Here is a 23,365-nt window from a genome sequence, read left to right as displayed (position 1 = left end):
TTCAGTATTTTCAGTATTTTCAGTATTTTCAGTATTTTCAGTATTTTCAGTATTTTCAGTATTTTCAGTATTTTCAGTATTTTCAGTATTTTCAGTATTTTCAGTATTTTCAGTATTTTCAGTATTTTCAGTATTTTCAGTATTTTCAGTATTTTCAGTATTTTCAGTATTTTCAGTATTTTCAGTATTTTCAGTATTTTCAGTATTTTCAGTATTTTCAGTATTTTCAGTATTTCCAGTGTTTTCAGTATTTTCAGTATTTTCAGTATTTTCAGTATTTTCAGTATTTTCAGTATTTTCAGTATTTTCAGTATTTTCAGTATTTTCAGTATTTTCAGTATTTTCAGTATTTTCAGTATTTTCAGTATTTTCAGTATTTTCAGTATTTTCAGTATTTTCAGTATTTTCAGTATTTTCAGTATTTTCAGTATTTTCAGTATTTTCAGTATTTTCAGTATTTTCAGTATTTTCAGTATTTTCAGTATTTTCAGTATTTTCAGTATTTTCAGTATTTTCAGTATTTTCAGTATTTTCAGTATTTTCAGTATTTTCAGTATTTTCAGTATTTTCAGTATTTTCAGTATTTTCAGTATTTTCAGAATTTTCAGTATTTTCAGTATTTTCAGTATTTTCAGTATTTTCAGTATTTTCAGTATTTTCAGTATTTTCAGTATTTTCAGTATTTTCAGTATTTTCAGTATTTTCAGTATTTTCAGTATTTTCAGTATTTTCAGTATTTTCAGTATTTTCAGTATTTTCAGTATTTTCAGTATTTTCAGTAATTTCAGTATTTTCAGGATATTTTGGAATTGGAATATTTTGTGTATTCCGAGTATTCCGAGTATTCCGAGTATTCCGAGTAGTCCGAGTAGTCCGAGTAGTCCGAATAGTCCGAGTAGTCCGAGTAGTCCGAGTAGTCCGAGTAGTCCGAGTAGTCCGAGTAGTCCGAGTAGTCCGAGTAGTCCGAGTAGTCCGAGTAGTCCGAGTAGTCCGAGTAGTCCGAGTAGTCCGAGTAGTCCGAGTAGTCCGAGTAGTCCGAGTAGTCCGAGTAGTCCGAGTAGTCCGAGTAGTCCGAGCAGTGCAGTAAAACTTCATTAAATTCAATTGAAACTGAATGTGGAACACATTGACGATCTCTCTAATGCAGTAAACTTCACTCTCTGACACACACAATGTTTGCTGACGTCCGAACGGGCAGCATTCAGTTCATCACTCGTTTCTCTTCAATCGAGGCTCAGTTTAACTACTGTCAGTTGATCTCTTAAAGTAACAAAATATCTCTTTCAATAGTGTGAGAGCGGCCTTCAAATGAGGTTCATGTAAACATTCGAATTGGTTCAAGATAATAGATGAAAGACAAACCAGATAGCTGAAATATCAATCACAGAATACACATAAATTAATTGTTTCCTCCTTCAGTTTTCATTTTTAATACTTTACTCCATTTATAATTCTATTCGTTCTAACCTGCTTACTACCAAGAGCGAAGACAATGGAGGAGCTGCACTACTTGGCACTCGAAACTGAGCAAGCAAAACTTCAAATGACTAGGTGCGATTATTCAACTGACGATTAATTCCGGGAGCTTCACTTGAAAATGGCAGCAAAAGTCAAATGAATTATTAAGGATATGCTGACGGTCAGCGGCCATAAATTTCATTTTCATCTTATATTATTCGATTGAAAATGAAATTTTACCGCACTGAGTCCGAGTAGTCCGAGTAGTCCGAGTAGTCCGAGTAGTCCGAGTAGTCCGAGTAGTCCGAGTAGTCCGAATAGTCCGAGTAGTCCGAGTAGTCCGAGTAGTCCGAGTAGTCCGAGTAGTCCGAGTAGTCCGAGTAGTCCGAGTAGTCCGAGTAGTCCGAGTAGTCCGAGTAGTCCGAGTAGTCCGAGTAGTCCGAGTAGTCCGAGTAGTCCGAGTAGTCCGAGTAGTCCGAGTAGTCCGAGTAGTCCGAGTAGTCCGAGTAGTCCGAGTAGTCCGAGTAGTCCGAGTAGTCCGAGTAGTCCGAGTAGTCCGAGTAGTCCGAGTAGTCCGAGTAGTCCGAGTAGTCCGAGTAGTCCGAGTAGTCCGAGTAGTCCGAGTAGTCCGAGTAGTCCGAGTAGTCCGAGTAGTCCGAGTAGTCCGAGTAGTCCGAGTAGTCCGAGTAGTCCGAGTAGTCCGAGTAGTCCGAGTAGTCCGAGTAGTCCGAGTAGTCCGAGTAGTCCGAGTAGTCCGAGTAGTCCGAGTAGTCCGAGTAGTCCGAGTAGTCCGAGTAGTCCGAGTAGTCCGAGTAGTCCGAGTAGTCCGAGTAGTCCGAGTAGTCCGAGTAGTCCGAGTAGTCCGAGTAGTCCGAGTAGTCCGAGTAGTCCGAGTAGTCCGAGTAGTCCGAGTAGTCCGAGTAGTCCGAGTAGTCCGAGTAGTCCGAGTAGTCCGAGTAGTCCGAGTAGTCCGAGTAGTCCGAGTAGTCCGAGTAGTCCGAGTAGTCCGAGTAGTCCGAGTAGTCCGAGTAGTCCGAGTAGTCCGAGTAGTCCGAGTAGTCCGAGTAGTCCGAGTAGTCCGAGTAGTCCGAGTAGTCCGAGTAGTCCGAGTAGTCCGAGTAGTCCGAGTAGTCCGAGTAGTCCGAGTAGTCCGAGTAGTCCGAGTAGTCCGAGTAGTCCGAGTAGTCCGAGTAGTCCGAGTAGTCCGAGTAGTCCGAGTAGTCCGAGTAGTCCGAGTAGTCCGAGTAGTCCGAGTAGTCCGAGTAGTCCGAGTAGTCCGAGTAGTCCGAGTAGTCCGAGTAGTCCGAGTAGTCCGAGTAGTCCGAGTAGTCCGAGTAGTCCGAGTAGTCCGAGTAGTCCGAGTAGTCCGAGTAGTCCGAGTAGTCCGAGTAGTCCGAGTAGTCCGAGTAGTCCGAGTAGTCCGAGTAGTCCGAGTAGTCCGAGTAGTCCGAGTAGTCCGAGTAGTCCGAGTAGTCCGAGTAGTCCGAGTAGTCCGAGTAGTCCGAGTAGTCCGAGTAGTCCGAGTAGTCCGAGTAGTCCGAGTAGTCCGAGTAGTCCGAGTAGTCCGAGTAGTCCGAGTAGTCCGAGTAGTCCGAGTAGTCCGAGTAGTCCGAGTAGTCCGAGTAGTCCGAGTAGTCCGAGTAGTCCGAGTAGTCCGAGTAGTCCGAGTAGTCCGAGTAGTCCGAGTAGTCCGAGTAGTCCGAGTAGTCCGAGTAGTCCGAGTAGTCCGAGTAGTCCGAGTAGTCCGAGTAGTCCGAGTAGTCCGAGTAGTCCGAGTAGTCCGAGTAGTCCGAGTAGTCCGAGTAGTCCGAGTAGTCCGAGTAGTCCGAGTAGTCCGAGTAGTCCGAGTAGTCCGAGTAGTCCGAGTAGTCCGAGTAGTCCGAGTAGTCCGAGTAGTCCGAGTAGTCCGAGTAGTCCGAGTAGTCCGAGTAGTCCGAGTAGTCCGAGTAGTCCGAGTAGTCCGAGTAGTCCGAGTAGTCCGAGTAGTCCGAGTAGTCCGAGTAGTCCGAGTAGTCCGAGTAGTCCGAGTAGTCCGAGTAGTCCGAGTAGTCCGAGTAGTCCGAGTAGTCCGAGTAGTCCGAGTAGTCCGAGTAGTCCGAGTAGTCCGAGTAGTCCGAGTAGTCCGAGTAGTCCGAGTAGTCCGAGTAGTCCGAGTAGTCCGAGTAGTCCGAGTAGTCCGAGTAGTCCGAGTAGTCCGAGTAGTCCGAGTAGTCCGAGTAGTCCGAGTAGTCCGAGTAGTCCGAGTAGTCCGAGTAGTCCGAGTAGTCCGAGTAGTCCGAGTAGTCCGAGTAGTCCGAGTAGTCCGAGTAGTCCGAGTAGTCCGAGTAGTCCGAGTAGTCCGAGTAGTCCGAGTAGTCCGAGTAGTCCGAGTAGTCCGAGTAGTCCGAGTAGTCCGAGTAGTCCGAGTAGTCCGAGTAGTCCGAGTAGTCCGAGTAGTCCGAGTAGTCCGAGTAGTCCGAGTAGTCCGAGTAGTCCGAGTAGTCCGAGTAGTCCGAGTAGTCCGAGTAGTCCGAGTAGTCCGAGTAGTCCGAGTAGTCCGAGTAGTCCGAGTAGTCCGAGTAGTCCGAGTAGTCCGAGTAGTCCGAGTAGTCCGAGTAGTCCGAGTAGTCCGAGTAGTCCGAGTAGTCCGAGTAGTCCGAGTAGTCCGAGTAGTCCGAGTAGTCCGAGTAGTCCGAGTAGTCCGAGTAGTCCGAGTAGTCCGAGTAGTCCGAGTAGTCCGAGTAGTCCGAGTAGTCCGAGTAGTCCGAGTAGTCCGAGTAGTCCGAGTAGTCCGAGTAGTCCGAGTAGTCCGAGTAGTCCGAGTAGTCCGAGTAGTCCGAGTAGTCCGAGTAGTCCGAGTAGTCCGAGTAGTCCGAGTAGTCCGAGTAGTCCGAGTAGTCCGAGTAGTCCGAGTAGTCCGAGTAGTCCGAGTAGTCCGAGTAGTCCGAGTAGTCCGAGTAGTCCGAGTAGTCCGAGTAGTCCGAGTAGTCCGAGTAGTCCGAGTAGTCCGAGTAGTCCGAGTAGTCCGAGTAGTCCGAGTAGTCCGAGTAGTCCGAGTAGTCCGAGTAGTCCGAGTAGTCCGAGTAGTCCGAGTAGTCCGAGTAGTCCGAGTAGTCCGAGTAGTCCGAGTAGTCCGAGTAGTCCGAGTAGTCCGAGTAGTCCGAGTAGTCCGAGTAGTCCGAGTAGTCCGAGTAGTCCGAGTAGTCCGAGTAGTCCGAGTAGTCCGAGTAGTCCGAGTAGTCCGAGTAGTCCGAGTAGTCCGAGTAGTCCGAGTAGTCCGAGTAGTCCGAGTAGTCCGAGTAGTCCGAGTAGTCCGAGTAGTCCGAGTAGTCCGAGTAGTCCGAGTAGTCCGAGTAGTCCGAGTAGTCCGAGTAGTCCGAGTAGTCCGAGTAGTCCGAGTAGTCCGAGTAGTCCGAGTAGTCCGAGTAGTCCGAGTAGTCCGAGTAGTCCGAGTAGTCCGAGTAGTCCGAGTAGTCCGAGTAGTCCGAGTAGTCCGAGTAGTCCGAGTAGTCCGAGTAGTCCGAGTAGTCCGAGTAGTCCGAGTAGTCCGAGTAGTCCGAGTAGTCCGAGTAGTCCGAGTAGTCCGAGTAGTCCGAGTAGTCCGAGTAGTCCGAGTAGTCCGAGTAGTGCGAGTAGTCCGAGTAGTCCGAGTAGTCCGAGTAGTCCGAGTAGTGCGAGTAGTCCGAGTAGTCCGAGTAGTCCGAGTAGTCCGAGTAGTCCGAGTAGTCCGAGTAGTCCGAGTAGTCCGAGTAGTGCGAGTAGTCCGAGTAGTCCGAGTAGTCCGAGTAGTCCGAGTAGTGCGAGTAGTGCGAGTAGTCCGAGTAGTCCGAGTAGTCCGAGTAGTCCGAGTAGTCCGAGTAGTCCGAGTAGTCCGAGTAGTCCGAGTAGTCCGAGTAGTCCGAGTAGTCCGAATAGTCCGAGTAGTCCGAGTAGTCCGAGTAGTCCGAGTAGTCCGAGTAGTCCGAGTAGTCCGAGTAGTCCGAGTATTCCGAGTATTTCGAGTATTCCGAGTATTCCGAGTATTCCGAGTATTTCGAGTATTCCGAGTAGTCCGAGTAGTCCGAGTAGTCCGAGTAGTCATGTATTCATGTATTCGAATGATCCTTTGATATTATGACCACTTGGAAATATTTCGAATACGACTACGAAACGCTGATGATCCCATTTCGAGCAGAGCATCTCCGGCAATATTTTAGTTTGAACTCCAACTTGTGTGGCATCCAATTTTCAACCCTTCGGATAAATGCCTACGTCCTTAACACAATTCGAACTTCCAGACCGCTGCATCAGTCAGTGCTCTCTAACTCATGATACATTTAGCACAATGTCACCAATTTAGTTTAAAATGTTATCAAAATTTAGAGAAATTATATTATTCCAACAACGGGATTCCACGTGGCACCACACTAGTAAAAACTCAGTAGTCCGGTTTTCGAATTTTCGGCTCGCAACGTCAAAATGTCAAAGTCCAAACAACAAGCAAGCAAATCCCGTGCCACCAAATTATCCGACGAGCAGATCGAAGAACTGCGGGAGGCATTCTCCCTGTTTGACACCAACGCGGACGGGACCATCACGAGCGGTGAGCTCGGAACGGTGCTGCGTTCGCTCGGCAAAAACGTTTCCGACGCCGAGGTGGAAGAACTGCTGAAGGAGGTGAACGCCGGCTACGACGGTCGCATTCAGTTCGCGGACTTTGTTGCGATGATGTCGGTCCGGTTGCAGGATTTCAACAGTGAGGACGAACTGAGGGAGGCATTTCGGATTTTCGATCGCAACGGGAACGGGTTGATTTCGGCCGAGGAACTTCGGGCGGCGCTGAAATCGTTCGGTGAGCAGCTCAGCGACGAAGAAGCCAACTGCGACGGACAGATCGACTACGAAGAGTTTGTGAAGATGATTACCCAGAAATAGCACCAAGGGGGGCGGCCGTTAACGGAAATAAACTGTGCAACTTGACGATATTGAGTAACTTTTGTAATTATTATTTTTTTAAGTTTTAACTGCTTCCGAAGATTGCTTTTTTTGCTGCAACTTCGGTTGCGTGCTAAACGCAATCATGGCTTGAAAGCATCGTGTGATGTTTTGTCGCAAACTATGGGCATTTGTATAGTTTTTAAGTAAAACGGTGCCAGCGAGAAGGTGCTCCGGAAAAAAAACAATATCAAACTGTAATTGAATCGATAAGTTGCCCTTCCTGGGTGGGCGGGGAGTAAGCGAATGAGGGCTGTATATTGTCACGTTTAATCTAGAACTTACTCTGCATGGGAAGGAAAAACGAAGACAATTAATATTTATAACTTTTCTGGCTTTCAATGCCACGCCAAAGAAGTTGTTTCCTACTCATTTCGTGACAAACAAGCGCGGGTTTTGTCGACTATGGCACATTACAGTAAATTGCTGAACCGCAATATTTTGCTGATATATATTTCACTATCGAACTACTTACGATTTATGAGCCGTTTGAAGCCATAAAACCAAATAGCCCCTCTATTCAGATTTGTGACACGGTTACACTAACCTGTAAGTAAACAAAACAGATATTTGATCATAACAGCAGACTGGTTAGGGGTTATATATCTGATAATGATTATCTATTCTAATTAACTGATACAATCGCTCCGCTGCCATAAATAACAAATCTGTGAACGTGTCTGCGGGGGATATTTATATATTAATTTGCACGATGGTGTTGATTATACCGAGTCCAACGATTTGGTGATAAACAGGAAAGGATGCAATGTTTGCTTACCATTATAGAAATAGTTTCCCAAGAAGCCAGTGAGGCTAATTATTACGAAAAAAACAAAAGGTTGTATGCAAGACACGATCGAGCACAATTACATTAAACATGAAACAATTCTAAGGTTCCCATAATAAATACAAAAATAAAGATGATAAGGGATACACTGAACTGAAAACTTTTTCAAGTGACTAATAAGAAACTTTCACTAGTTTAAGCGCTTAGATTGGTTGCGAATGATAAAATTGACATTTAAATTATTTCATGATAATTAATATTATTCTATTTTTATCATCAAGTTTTTGAAGTATCTATGATTATCATCATAACACAACTTTGAACTGAATCCATTCGCAAGCCACCGTTATGCTCGTATATAAATGGAGATTCCAGTATGCACACTACCTAATTTTGATGCATACAATATTGAAGTGCTCTCGTTGAATGTCCGAAAAATCTACGGCCTGTTAGTTGCCGGAAATTGGTATTCAATATACTCAAGTGAACAAAAGCGACTATCCAACTGTCAGTTTTGTCATCCACTCACCAGCCGAACTACTTGCCTCGCTCACAGCCAAGCGCTGACTGGCAAAATATGTATCAGTGCATATATTCATAGATGCCTTTTTAAGCAATACACCGTGAAAAAGATGCACCTACAAGTAAATACTTCTGTAGTACTCAGAACGTTAGTAGAAAAGTTATGTAAAATTTGGTGTTGTTACAGGAAAATAAAAGAAGATAACTAAGTAAGTTGAATCAAATTCTATTTTATTTTTGTATTGAGTTTAACGTGTAGTTCGTACTGATTGGCTCGTGAAAATAGAAGTCAACTGAAACCGATTTATCAATGATATGCTATTGCAATATTTGAACGACGTTACCTCATAAGTTTAGGTTGAATGGTTCCGTATCGATCGGCAGTTAAATTATATAAATCCATCGACAAATGACAAATGAGTTATAGGCGCTCAAAATTATGACAGAAAAATGTAACCCGGTTAGTTTCGCATTTTTTTAATTGACATAACGACTGTCCTAGAAAGTATGGACGCACTTTGATTTCGCTGTAAATAATTCACAAGTGTTAGATATTCAAATTTTATTCGATATACTGATAATATTAGACTAGAACAACAGAATATTATTCTCAACATTTGCTACTTAGCCATTGTAGACTAGCTGGCGCACCTTCTTGCGAACGTTCCTCATTAAATTCCGTACAGACTTCTTGGTTTGACACTTTTTTCCAATCTTTTTCGAACTGTTGAATGGTTTCGGCTGTTTCCTAAGATGTGCCTTCGTTAATGCCCAAAATTCCTCAATTGGTCGAAGTTGTGCGCAATTTGGTGGATTCATGTCTTTTGGGACGAAAGTGACATTTTTGGTAGTATACCATTCTACCGTTGATTTCGAGTAGTGGCAAGAAGCAAGATCTAGCCAGAAGACAACAGGATCCTTGTGGCTTCGAATCATGGGTAGAAGTCGTTTTTTGTAAACATTCCTTGATGTATATAACGCTGTTCATTGAAGCAGTGGTGATGAAGGGTTTCGAAATCTTACCGCAGCTACAAATTGCTTGCCAGACCATAGCTTTCTTACCAAATTTTTCGACTTCAATCGATGTCTCGGACTGGTTTAACACTTGCCCTTCTCGCACCGTATAATATTGTGGTCTCGGCAAGGATTTGTAATCGAGTGTCACGTATGTTTCGTCGTCCATGATTATGCAGTTTAAATTTCCAGCAAGAATCGTATTGTACAGCTTTCGAACCCTCGGCCTGATCGATGCTTCTTGTTTCGGACTAAGTTTTGGTTGTTTCTGCTTCTTGTAGGTTCGAAGATTCAAACGTTCTTTAGCACGAAGAACATTTGACTTTGAAGTGCCCACTTGCTTGGCACATCCCGAACTGAAGCCTCCTTCTTTTGCTCGAACGCCTTCAGTATACGTTTATCCAACTGAGGGTTAGCAGGACCTTTTTTCGACCCGTTTTCGGTTTATCCTCAAAGGTGTTATCCTCACCGAACTTCCTGATTGCATTTCGCACGGCTTTTTCACTTACTCCTTCCATTTTTGCTATCTTTCTCAGTGACAGTCTGCGTTCTGTGCACCATTTGTACACAATTTTTCGACGTTGTTCTACTGAAAGTCCACGCATTTCGAAACAAACTAATGAAAACGAATAAACAACTGCACAAGTGGTTAGAGAAGAGTGTAAACAACAGGACGCAGCCAGAAAAATTGACAGATTCTGAACCATTGCGAAATGGCAGCGGTTTTTGGTTGCGTCCATACTTTTTGGAACAGTCTTTAAGATCTATTTGACCCTAAGATTGAGAATATCCGGTGCTCCCGGAACCGGAAAGTGGGAACCAGGATAGCCGAAATTGGTTTGTTTAGCTGCCTACTGATAATGGCTATCGGTTTGTGTAGTTTTGAGTCAAGTTTAGAAATTTTTTGTTTCGCCGGTTAGGTGGATTTTTCAAGTCATTGCATAACCTTTCTATATGGGAAAGGCAAAAGCCATATCATAGAATGAATATTAGCTTTTGTTTGACAATTTATCAACTATTTCAAAAAAATTTACTTCTATGTTAACAAGATTCAAAGATCATCCAAAATCGTTCTAAAAATAAAAATTTCATTTTCATACCGGCATATCTCGAGACCGGTAGCATACAGTAAAATTTTGATGAACATATTTTTTGTTGGAAATTTAGCGTTCTTAGAAAAAGTTTTGTTGAAAGTATATTGCAAAAATTTTCGTTATTTTGGAAATAAGTAACTTTTTCATATAGTATTTCTCATGCTTAAAATTTGACAGTTTTTTGCCTTTCTCATATAGACAGGTTATGCAGTCGCTGTGAAATTCGAATTTACAATCGAGGCCCGGAGGGTCGAGTTTCATATACCATTCGACTCAATTCGTCGAGATCACAAAATGTATGTATGTATGTGACAAATGTTGTCACTCAATTTGCTCAGAGATTACTGAACCGATTTTCACAAACTTAGATTCAAATGAAAGGTCTCACGGTCCCATAGACTGTAATTAAATTTTAACCCGATCCAACTTCCGGTTTCGGTATTACAGGGTGATATGCACCTAAATAAAGAACAAAAATAGTCACACATGTTTCTCAGTGATGGCTCAATCGATTTCCACAAACTTAGTTACAAATGAAAAGTCTTATAGCCTCATATAAGTTTCTTGAATTTCATTTGGATCCGACTTTCGGTTCCGGAATTACAAGGAAATATGTACAAATTAATGAAAACATCCGAACACGATTTTCTCGGAAATTTCCTAATCGATTTTCACAAACTAAGCAAAGAAGCAAATGAAAGGTCATAGAATTCTTTTAAAAGTTTCCGAAAAGACTCCAGAACCGACTTCCGGCTCCGACTACAGTGCGATTAGTGAAAATGTTCAATTTCAAGAGTATTTTTTCACAAGCGATGGCGAAACGAGGTTCACATTATTATAGACTTTACTGTCAAATTCATCTAATTGGCAGATGAGCAATTGCAGAAATGCTTTGCACATGGCTTCAGTATGACTAACCATAAATTTTGAACCGATTGAGAGGTCAATCCGACTCACGACTGATTTTTAAAAAGGGCGTATGTGTTTTTGCATTTCACATAAATTGTCTTTTTCAAATCGTTGTAAATCGGAAACCGTTCATCGTACAAAAATGGCGTCCAGGAAGAAGTTGTAGAGAAAATATACACTGAAAAAAAAAATTTGAAATTTTTTCTCAATAATTTCAAAATGAACCAAAAAAATTAAGTTAAAAAAAATCAGGGTTTCGATTTTTTTTGATAATTTTTATTTTAAAGCTCTTATTAAAACCTACAGATTGACGGCTATCCCATCCGTGCCTTTTGAAAAATGAAGAAGATATAGCTAAAACAATTTACAGATATATTCGAAATTTCAAGTTCTCGTTGAAAAATAATCATTTAAACAGTAGAATATTATTCTACAGGTTAAAGGCAATAAATTTGTTCATGATATCCTTTCTTCTAAAAGTAGCTGTTTTTAAGATACTTGGATATTTAATTATAACACCAGTTTTTATATTTCCATGAATTGTTTATTTGCTTGCTATATCTACAATTATTACATGTACATGAATAATTCTTATTTATATTTGAGGTTTTAAGTTTTTGAAAATTGTACGAGTACTACGTGCATCGTCATTCGAATACAGTCTTGTGACGATTGTGGTTTCTGAAATCGGAACGAAAGAATGGTATTTCTGTGTTCCTGGAATCATAAATACTATTCTACTCGGTCACACACCGTTCATATTCTTCTTGTGATACGTAACAAAAAGACATGGTCGTGAATGCATCTCGACGTCTCTGCTCTGCTCATTCAAATAATTGTTTTGCAGTTGTGATTGGGTGTTCATGTAGTTTAGTCAAGCTTTCAAGTCGTGCCATTCGCTTTAAATTACCCCCGAGTGCATCACATGGTCCTTTACCATGAGAAGTTGCAAAAAATGCCACTCAGCATCAATGTTATACATTGATTTAAATTTCAGAGACTTTTGCACTGCGAGGCAGCTCCGTCAGACATAAATGAAACCTTAAATAAATAATGTCATTCATGAAATGAAAAAGATCATAGTCCCATAGGTTGCTATTGAATTTCATCATGCTATCATAGGGTAAAGTGTGTTTAAGATTTCATAGCGACGATGCAAAAAAAACTATCGCCGATAATTCTAAATTGGCCTGATAGTATACTATATTGAACACACCGCACACATACAAAAGCGACTATCCAGCGAGTGAATGGATGTGACTTTCAACCACTCACTATTCAAACACATTCACCGTCCTACGAGGCATGCTCGCTCAGAGCCAGTGGTTAACTAAAGCAGTAATGTAATCGGGCAAATATTTATAGATTCCCCTTTGTGCTATAGTTCATGCTTCGCAAATCGAACGACAGGATGACATCATTCATGTGCTGCTACTGTGATTGGCTCATGAAACCATAGGTCAATTCAAACCACATTTTCAATGGTATGCAATTGAAATACTGAATCGACGTTACCTCATAAGTTTAAGTTAAATTTTTCCGAATCGATTGGTAGTTAAATTATATGATTCCATCAACAAATGACTGAGTTATGAAAATATATCGAAGAGAAAGGCATTTTTAATTTTTTTTTATTTTATTTCTGGAGCAAGGAAAGCCCACCGAAGATAAGTTATTTATTTATTTATTTATTTATTTATTTATTTATTTATTTATTTATTTATTTATTTATCCATTTCTTTCCATCTGACCTGGATTGATCTCAATGGAGTTTTTGGTGGAGTGGGAAAAGCCCATTTGAAATTCGCGTAAAAACCCATCATTTTTTTTAACATTTTACATATTTGTTTACATAGTTACAATTCAAAAACATTAGCCTAACGAATACAAACATTGTCCAGTGCTAAAAAATAATTAAGTTCTACTTATATTCTATCCGAGTCTCTTAAGCCTATTCTTGAAAACAACACTAGATACACAAAAGTCAAAAAGGTCGTACACACTATTGAAAACATTGCACATTGCCCTAATCGGTTCGTTCTGACCATATTCCGTTCTTCGTAAGTCGAGTCGCAAGAAATTCCGCGCTCTTAGCGTTCTTGGAGGGACATTAATACATATTTGCGAGAGAATCTCAGGAGCATCAATTTCTCCATTCAGCAATTTCGCTATAAATACTGCTCTGAGTATATTTCGTCGTTTGTCTAGTGTGTCCATGTCGAGCAAACGACAGCGCTCAATGTATGGTGGAAGCTCTGACGGATTACGCCATGGCAGAGATCTGAGAGCAAATCGCAGGAATCGTGATTGTACTGCTTCAATTCTATTGATCCAAACACTGGCGTAAGGACACCAAATGTGCACTGCGGTTTCAAGGGTAGACCGTACTAACGCGTAATATAACGCTCGCAGGCAGTATGGATCAGTAAACTCTTTGGCGATCCTCATGATGAAACCTAAGTTTCTATTTGCCTGAGCAATTATATGCGAGTAGTGATGTCTGAAGGAGAGCTGAGAATCAAGAAGCACACCCAAATCTTTGAAAACAGTTACTCTTTCAAGTGTTTCCCCAGAAATAAAGTAGTTTCAGACTATCGGGCTTTTCTTACGTGTGAAAGAAATCACAGAGCATTTGGACACACTTATAGTTAAGAGGTTGAGATTGCACCATTCACAAAAATTGTTTAGGTGCTGCTGAAGTTCCATGCAATCAGCTGTCGATTGCACAACAAGAAACAGTTTCAAATCGTCCGCATACATAAGTCTGCATCCTGGTGGAATGAAAAAAGAAATGTCATTAAAAAATAATGAAAACAGCAATGGTCCGAGATTGCTTCCTTGAGGAACACCTGATTCGTTAGCGAAGTTTTGTGACTCGACATTTCCTAGCTTCACTGATAAAATTCGGCCTACGAGATATGACTTAAGCCACTGAGAGAAACTAGACGATGCACCTAGACGCTCCAGTTTCGCAATCAAGAGCGTATGATTTACACGGTCAAACGCTGCTTTCAGGTCGGTATATATTGTATCTATCTGTGATCCAGTTTCAATGTTCTTAATACAAAGGGAACAAAATTGTGTCAAGTTAGTGATTGTAGATCTGCCTGGATAAAAACCATGCTGATCATTAGAGATATATGCCTTTGTTTCACGGAATAAAACGTTCCCCACTAAAATCTCCAACAGCTTTGATCCAGCACAGAGAGAAGTTATACCTCGGTAATTTGCAATATTTTGTTTATCTCCTTTTTTGAAGATCGGGAACATGTACGATTTTTTCCAGCATGCAGGAAACCGTGACTGCGACATTGATTGGTTGAAAATTAATTTGAGGGGCGCATACAATGCTCTTGAACATCTTTTCAATACTATAGACGGAATTCCATCTGGCCCAGCTGATGTTGAGGATTTCAACTTACTTATTGCCGCCATAATATCCTCATCAGAAAATCGAATGTTTGCAATATTTATCACATTATATGGAACGTTTCGAAGGCATCATTCCACCTGAGTTGAATTAGCCGAGTCTGTATTGAATACTCTCGAGAAGTGTTGTGCGAATAAGTTGCAGGTGCCTCTTAGAGTGTTCGATGTTTCATTTTCAAGGAACATGCTGGAGGGAAGTCCGTTTTCTTTGCGTTTGCCATTAACAAATGACCAAAATTTCTTCGGATTTCGTGTCAGATTGGATTGAGTTTTTTGTACGTGCTTCGAGTAGAGATAGAGATTGTACGACCGATAATTGTTACTAGCTTGAGCAAAATCCCTCTTTGTTATTGGGTTTCGTCGATTGGAATAGTGCCGAAGTGCAGCTGCTCGTAACCTTTTAAGCTCACGTAGGTTTCTATTGCCCCAAGGTGGCTTTGGGCGAGGGCGGGGTGCGGGAACATGTACTAAGAAATCCACGTCAGCAACATTATCCAGTAGAGAATCCCAATCGATAACACACAGTGCATTATTGAGTCCGGAAAAGTCAGTCTTCGAAAAGTTGAACAGCGTATCTTCAGACACATCGTCAAACCGCACAAGCCGAGGACAAGTCAAAGTGACAGAAAGCGGAGGATGATTTGCGTCAACGGCTACTAAAGGCTCAATTGCTTCAGTAGTGATGCAGTTCCTTGAATTTTCCTCGTTTACGAAAAGCAGGTCTAGCGTACGGTTGCGCATGTTAGTAACAGTGTTTTTTTGCACCATGTTCAGTAGCGACATTCCATCCAGCAAAGAAACGTTCGGCCTTGTCCAGGTTGATCCAGATGGATCAGGGATAGCAAAACCGGAATAAGTTTCCATCCAAACTAGACCTGGTTGGTTATAGTCCCCAAACAGTAAATGCACTGTGCTAGGATCTATAGATTGAGCGATGTCAAGTGCGGAGTCAATATGACTTTGAATAACTTCAACGTTATCGGCAGAATCGGGGGGAATATATACCACACCTACACATATGTCAGTATTATGGCTGCGAATGTTTACCCAAAGCTGTTCAAGAGCATGATTCAGAACAGATTTACGTTTGGACGAAAGCCGTTTGGAGACAGCAATAAGCACACCACCGCCGCGTTTTTTTCCAGCATTTACTGGATCCCTATCGTTACGGTACACCGTGTACATCGAGCCAAATAAATGAAGTGAATTAATTTCACTATTCAGCCACGTTTCAGTTAACACAATTACATCATATTCCACATTCCGCTGCAGTAAACAAATCGTCAATCTTCGTACGTAGCCCTCTAACATTCTGATAATACAATAAGATGTTTGATAAAACTGGCTGAGAGCGCGAACGAGACCGATTTGTGCTGGAATCAGGAAGGTAGTGAATGCTTGAACTGTACAAGGTACTATTGTACTTGCCGACAGTGGCTGATTGGAAGACCTCATCTCCGCTCTCGCACTCAGGGCCGGGACGGCTGTCGAACGCTGGCTGCAGTGGCACGACTGAGGCGGGGGGTCAAAGGCTTCGATTATACCAACTTCGGTGCGTCCCAGCGGCCGGTGGATTGATGACACCAAACTGGAACTAGAACACGATTCAGCGCTTGAAATACTGGAAACGAATGGATACTTGCCCAGGCTAGTAGTTTGGAAGCCCCCTTCTCCGCACCTGCTCTAAGGACCGGGACGGCTGTCGATCGCAGGCTGCAGTGGCACGACTGAGGCAGGAGAGTCAGAGGCTTCCATAGTATAATTTACGGTGCGTCCCAGTGAGCTGCATTTAGTCAATGCTGAGATATTCCTGGTGTGGGCGTTAAAGACGGACTCGCCAAAGGTTTCCAAAATTTTTGGGTCGATTTTTCCTCAAATTGGCGAAAATATATTCCTTGCGGCCAAGTTGAAGGATCCAAAGCGATAGATTGCAATGCAGGGTCAAGGCCAACTTTGAAAGACACAAAGGTCATGTTGCTAATATCAGAACCTTTGGCAACCAGTTTAACTACCACTGGGTCTTGACTTAGCTCAAGGTTGGCTCGCACCATAGCAGAAATCTCGTCGTTGGTGACATCCGGTCGTATACGAGACAAATACAGCCAAAATTTGTCTGCTGGTTTTTCGCAGATTGGAACACTGACGACGTTCTCTACGATTCTTTTCGATCCAGCTATACACTCAGAAGCGTCCAAATCAGGTCCGCGAGGTCTTTTGGCCGGACGACGATGCTCGATAGAAGGCCAGCGAAGATTTAATTGTGATGGTGTCGGTTTTGATAACGACTTGATTTCTTTTTGTAGACCATTGATAGCTTCCGTAAGTGACACAAGTGGCGAATTTTCGTCTGCCGATTTGGTGATAGATCGGAGATGCGAGTTCTCGAACAATTTGGCACATTCATCACACATCCAAAATAGATTTTTCTGATGCGATGTAAAGTACCCCAACAGAGCCCGAGCATGCCAAATGGAACATGCATCCACAGTAGCCGCGACAAGCAACGGAATCAATGCCAGTGATAATTTGACTGCATTGTCCACAGGTTTTCTCCATACTCGTAATATATGCAATAGAACGCCTTCAGTTAGGCTTTATACAAAGCACAGTGTGAAACGATATTGTTTGTTATCAAAGCAACAACACGACGGCGGCAAACAGACTAACCGTAGGTACAACACAACTGAACTTGATTCACTATGCGATCAGCAGTCAAATGTTAAGAATAACACTCCACACAAGCTCGGGCAGCAAATAGTCACTAACTGATAAAAGAACTAACTTTAGTTAAGAACTAACGTGTAAACTGTTAAAAAACGCAAATAATACGGACTGCAATAACACAACAAGCTCTGTTTGAACAGTGTTGCCAAAAAATTGTTAACCTATCACTATGTCTCCAGTAGGCATGAAACCTCTTCATCTTTTGTACTAACAGATTACAGAATATCCAAATGATACATTTCATATCATTAACTATTATAACTACATAGCTAAGTACTTAGAACTAACGATAAACTTCTAAAGAGATAGTGTTCGACAAAACGATTTCCTGATAGTATCACGAGGTAGATGAAAGTCGAACTGACTTGAACAGCGATTGATCACTCGGCACATACTGACATATGACTCGTTGTGACCAAAGTTGGTTCTGGCGGCAGGAATGCGTAGGAAAGAATGAGTTCGAAGACAACGACGACGAATCTAGCAAACGTAACAGCTCCTAGCAAACAATTCGTGACTGGAGAAGATCATCAATGAAAACTGCCTTGAACACATTTCAGCGAATGGACAGTAGATCGAGATCTATGAGCTTGCAGCGATCTTGGTAACTCGGAAGATTTAGAATGTCGTTTTGATAGTAGGGTGACCAAACCACAGCTTCATATTCTAGTGTAGAACGGACCAAAGCTCAATATAATGCTTTGAGGCAATATATATTTTTGAAGTCTTCCGTCACACGAAAGACGAACCCTTACAGTTTTGAGGTTTTATGAGGTTTTATTATGATGGTATATTCAATGTGCTGTTTGTAATTCATTTTCGAATCCAAGATAACTCCCAAGTCTTTAATACACGATTCTCGTCTAAGAACAGTTTGTAAGATCGTGTAGTCGAATTCAATCATAGAATGTTTGCGAGTGAATGAAATAACAGAACATTTTGAAACATTAACGGTCATTCGGTTTACTCTACACCAATTTGTAAAAATGTCCAGTTGTGACTGCAAGAAACCGGTGTCTTCGACGGTTTTGATAAGATGAAAGTGTTTGAAATCATCAGCATATGATAACTTCATGCATTTTAGCAAAATGTTCAAATCGTTCAGGTAGAGTAGGAATATGAACGGCCCAAGATGAATGCCTTGAGGAACTCCGGAACTGACCGTAAATGGAGACGTAGTGCAATCTCCTATTTTCACTGACATGTCGCGATCAGTTAAATATGAGCACAGCCAATTAAGAAAAGGTCAATTGAAACCAAGTCTACTCAATTTCGAAATTGTGATCCGGTGATTGATCTTGTCGAAAGCAGCAGAGAAATCGGTATATATAGCTTCTACTTGCAGTCGCGCTTGCAGGGATTTAATGATAAATGAAGTGTAATATACGAGATTTCTAATGGTAGATCGTTTTGGCATAAAACCGTGTTGACTTTCAGATATATATTTCGAGCAATTATGTGTGATTAGTTCGAATAATTTGGATACTGCGCATAACGCCGCTATTCCACGATAATTTGATATCTCGGTTTTACTGCCTTTCTTAAAGACGATGTCCTGCTTTGAAAGAGCTATTAAACAGTATCGATAGTGGAAGCGAAATACCATTTGAACATCTTTCTAGTAATATAGATGGAATCCCATCAGGACCAGCACTGAATGACTGACTTAAGCTTGGAGCACGCTTTGCTAACTTCAGTGGTCGTAATAATTGGATGAGAGCCAAAGGGAGTACGCAGAGGAACGTTACCGGTTGCTTCATGAATTTGATCGCCAGTTGAAATTTCGTCCGAAAAACACTGCTAAAATGCTTACGAAACAGATCACAGATTTCAAGAGATGTTGATGCTTGAACTCCATCAAGTGACATTTGAGTTGGAAAGCCCGTTTCTTTACGTTGTTCGTTGACGTAACTCCAGAAGCTTTTCGGGTTCGTTCTAAGACTTCTCTGGATCCGCTGTTGGTAGTTATGGTAGAGTATCGATGGAGATGCTATTGTGACCTGGCTGTGCGTTTAAGAAATGAACGAGTGTGGACTGGTTTGACCGACGAATCCGCGGATAAGTTGGTTGCAAGCTCTGCTGGTGCGAGGGGAACGATATATCCCACTTCCGAAAACGTTGAGTATTCCTCGGTGTGAGTGTGAATGGAGACTCTCGGTTGAGTGTCATTCGCTTGAATGAATTTGATCTGCGCTCCAGAAAAGGAGTGATTGAAATACTTTCGGGCCAAAAGTTGGATGAAAGTATACGTTTTTCAATGTCTTCGGGAACGTTGAGTTTAAATGAAACGTATGAGTATCGTAATGCCAAAACTGCCCATGAACTGTTTTTCGACGACACGATAAGTCTGTCGGACATCGAAAATAAGGACCATCCAGAACCTGCAAACCATTTTCTATTCGTGTAACTGCGCTGCCAATTGAGTTTACCAGGAAGTAAATTGATGCAACAGCAAACCGTACATATACGGTCAGTGTACGGTCGAAGAGGCAAAATGCGTTCATGCAGGAACTGCTGCCGTAATTAAACAATAGCACTATTTCGCACTGCCTCATAGTAATTACCTAAAACGAAGCACAAATATTTTGTTCAACTTTTGCTACCGCGAGTCCCCGACACTGCAATTCATCGAAGCAGCGAAGGAGTACCATCGCAACTAGAGAAAGGCGTACCCGGGTCGGTTGAGTAGTGCGTCGCATTTCGTGTAACTAAATTTACCGTTTGCTCATAAATCCTGTTCCCCTTTAACTTGACAGCATTAATTTTACGCTTTGAACGCTTGGTTCGCGGCAGTTTACCAGCTTCTGCTAGAAATAGAAAAGCCAACACCGCTACAGTTCAGATCGAATATTTTTTGTCGCCGGCGATCGACCTACGTTCGGGCTGAAGAATGGATCAAGAGATTATAGTCCGTCCATGAAAACACTTTTAACGAGGTTTAGATGGAAAAATGTGCCCGGCAAATTGGAAAACAATTGCTAGATAAAATTGTACTCAGATTCCAATCCATCGATTTTCGTTTCAAACAATAATTATGACAGCGAACCATTTTGCTGATAATTTTAGTTTTGACTCAAAATACGAGGTCTGTTCAAAAAGTTCCCGGAATTTTTTTTATTGCGCGCATCTGGAGAGTCCGGTGGTCAAATTTTTTTTTATTGTGTTGGTACATATGTCCCTAATGTATGGTGAAATTTTCAGCTGTATTCATTGTTTACATTCTGTCTTGTAGCGGCTGGTGTAGACGTGTTTTTTTGAGCTCGGCGATTTTTGTTAGTTTAAACAATGGAAGAATTGAAGAGTCAAAGAATTTTGCGTGAAAAATGAAATAAAGTGTAACCAAGTGTGCGAAATGTTACAGAGAGCCTACGGTGAGTCTGCTATGAAAAAAACAAGTGTTTACGAGTGGTATAAGCGTTTCCAAGATGGCCGCGAGGACGTTGAAGACGACGAACGCTCCGGTCGACCCAACACGTCAATAATCGATGAAAATGTGGGAAAAGTGGAAAAAATAATTATGGATGATTAGAGAAGTTGCTGATGAAGTTGGCATATCAGTTGGCTCATGCCATCATATTTTTTCAAATGTTTTGGGCATGAAATGAATGGCAGCAAAATTCGTTTCAAAACTGCTGAATTCATCATTGCTTATTCGTGATTTTTTGGCTAAAAACAAGACTTTAATCATGCCCCAACCTCCTTATTCACCAGATATCGCTCCGTGTGATTTTTTCTTGTTCCCAAAGTTGAAGAGACCCATGAAAGGACAGCGTTTTTCATCGATTGAAGAGATAAAGGCAGAATCGCTGAGAGTGCTACAGAGCATTACAAAAAGTGACTATCAGGGGTGTTTCGAAGACCGGCAAAAACGCTGGCATAAGTGTATTATATCTAGGGGGGATTACTTTGAAGGGGACCATATAGATGTAGACGAATAAATAAATATTTTTTTAGAAAAATGAGAATTCCGGGTACTTTTTGAACAGACCTCGTATTACTTAGTACATATTTTATTTGTTGTCGAAAACATCGATTCAGCTCGACGAACTGAACAAATATCCGTGTGGTTGTGTCTGTATGTGTGTTGTCAACAAAGTCTCAGAGATGACTGGACCGAGTTTTATCAAACTAGTCGCAAATGAAAGGTCTTCCAGGCTATTGTTTTTGGATCTGTTGATTACTTTCCATGTTAGACAAACTTTCTTATTTCAAAATTTGCGTTTTTTTTTGACAATATCGGTCACAATCGAGCTTGAAAACTAGAAATTTGTACCAAATTAAGATACCTTATCGTAATACCAATCAAACTAGTCGAAGGTTGTAAGAGTTCGTCAACTATTCGAGGAGATATCGATATTTTAGTGTAGTCGATTTTTTTGCCATATCCCAATAATTGAGGTTCTGAACGAAGGATGATGGAATTTATTTATTTATTCATTATCATTACTATGTCCATCGGATATAAAATCTAAACGGACGAGGGGTGCAAATGGGTACAAAAATCATCATTTTTTGTAACAGAAATATGAATAACAATAATTACAATCAGTGTTGGTGATTGCCGATAATTTGGCATAAAGCGGCTCGATATTTCTCTACATTGTAGGCAACATTGTCAATCTCAAAGCATGAACCGCGAGAGAATTTTCCTACCCTCATACTTTCACTCCACTTCATACTCTGATGAGTATTTCACGGCCCTTAACAAAATCTATACAGTCTGGCAATCTCAATTCTCACTCGTGTGCCTACGCGCGGAGAGCAAATGTGCAATCTGATCAAGCTCGATCATGCTGTGATTAAAAAACAGTTATTATGACAATAATAAAAATCAATATCAGAGCATGGTTTGTGTAACAGTTTCGAAATTATTAACACTATTCACATGAATTTCCATCACAGAAGTAACAGGTGCGCAACACTTGGCTAGAGCAAGCACAAACAGGTGACAAGGATAAAGTGTTCTACCAAATTCTACTGGAGCAAACATCTCTGCCGTTCGGCGAGCAATCAGGGCAAGGGTGCGAAAATTTGACATTTTTTTAAACTGTCGCCAAGCATAAGACAGTCACTACCAACGATACGCGCAGCTGCTCCGTTCAACAGCAGCCAACACGTAACGACACGAGAGCTTGGCGCAATCATGAGAGCCTCGACACACGAAAGCAATATTGAGAGCAATTAATTTTGTCGCACTCTCTCTGTTAAGAACGCCACGTGTTGGTCGATAGTGAAAATACACTGCAGTAAGTTATCAGGGTCCGGCACTCGAAGTGTAACCAACTTCAGACCTTCGAGCCTGGCGTCAAGGTAAATGTGACATATTATCGGGAAAGTATTCTGGAGGTTGCTTTGAAGCCGTGGGCAGACAAACATTTCGGTGGCAGACCATGGACGTTTCAGCAGGACTCGGCACCGTCTCACAAAGCTCGAGTGAACCAAGAATGGCTGAAAAACAACGTTCCGAACTTCATCACGTCCACACAATGGCTCTCGAATTCACCAGATGCGAATCCAATGGATTATTCTCTTTGGGCCATTTTGGAGAGCAAAGTCCGAACTAAAAGATACACCAGTCTCGAGGCGCTGAAAAAAGTTATTGTCCGCGAGTGGGCCAAAATACACCTGCAAGTCACATTTGGGCAGCTTGCGATTCGTTTTTGACCGTCTCAAGGCCATAGTCAAGGCAAAAGGTGGTCATATCGAGCAAAAGTGAATTGATTCTGAATTTTGTATTCTTTTTACACATTTTGTACTTTGAATTAAGTAAAAGTAATTTTCCAAACTGAATTTATGGCCTTTTTAATTGGTTACACTTCGAGTGCCGGACCCTGAAAATCCGGTTCTCAGAAACCCGAAACTGGACCAGAAAGTGGTATCTCTAATCATGAAGAACAAATCGATGTCAATACATGATTTGACCAAAAAAGCAGGAACAAGTGTCGGTATGATCCAGCGTATCAAGAGGCGAAATCACCTGAAGACCTACAAGAAGCAGAAAATCTCGAAACAAAGTGCAGAACAGAAGAAGCGAGCAGCAACTAGGGCCCGGAAATTGTATTCGCGTCTTCTGCAGTGTCCGGATGCATGGGTTTTAATGGACGATGAGACTTATGTAAAGGAGGACTCAAAAACCCTTCCAGGTCCACAGGTACTTTACTGTCGCCTTTGGGGAGGATGTGAGCGATGCGGATAGGTCGATTCAAGTGGAGAAATTCGGTCGAAAAGTACCGGTATGGCAAGCAATATGTTCCTGTGGTTTGAAGTCAACCATTTTTTACACTACCGGAACTATAAATGCAGAAATCTATCGATTTCAGTGTATCCAGAAGAGATTGCTGCCTTTATATAAAAAGCATAGTACACACCTCCACTGTTTTGGCCACTCTCAATTGACTTGCAGAAAAGGGTGTACATTTCGTTGAGAAAAATATCAATCCAACAAATTGCCCTCAGTTTGGACCCATCGAACGTT

General features: G+C 41.7%; 3 protein-coding genes across 4 annotated transcripts in view; 2 read left to right on the top strand and 1 right to left on the bottom strand.

Annotated features, from left to right (window-relative positions):
• LOC131432900 (uncharacterized) overlaps positions 1–23,365 on the top strand; it is a 669,773-nt gene that overhangs the window by 169,552 nt on the left and 476,856 nt on the right. The window lies entirely within an intron of this gene.
• LOC131432903 (uncharacterized protein DDB_G0283697-like) lies at positions 3,828–4,856 on the bottom strand (the record flags this gene model as incomplete). The annotated part of the gene is made up of 1 exon (XM_058599480.1): positions 3,828–4,856. A coding segment is annotated over one exon (1,029 nt), but the record flags the coding sequence as incomplete, so codon positions are not given.
• On the top strand, positions 5,883–8,435 carry LOC131432902 (calmodulin-like). Its single transcript, XM_058599479.1, has one exon. It carries the CDS (start codon positions 5,896–5,898, stop codon positions 6,349–6,351), a length of 456 nt encoding a protein of 151 aa, XP_058455462.1. The 5' UTR covers positions 5,883–5,895; the 3' UTR covers positions 6,352–8,435.

The sequence above is a fragment of the Malaya genurostris genome, chromosome 2, assembly GCF_030247185.1.
Source record: "Malaya genurostris strain Urasoe2022 chromosome 2, Malgen_1.1, whole genome shotgun sequence".
In the NCBI taxonomy this organism is placed as follows: Eukaryota; Metazoa; Arthropoda; class Insecta; order Diptera; family Culicidae; genus Malaya; species Malaya genurostris.
This window is presented reverse-complemented; position numbering and strand designations above follow the sequence as displayed.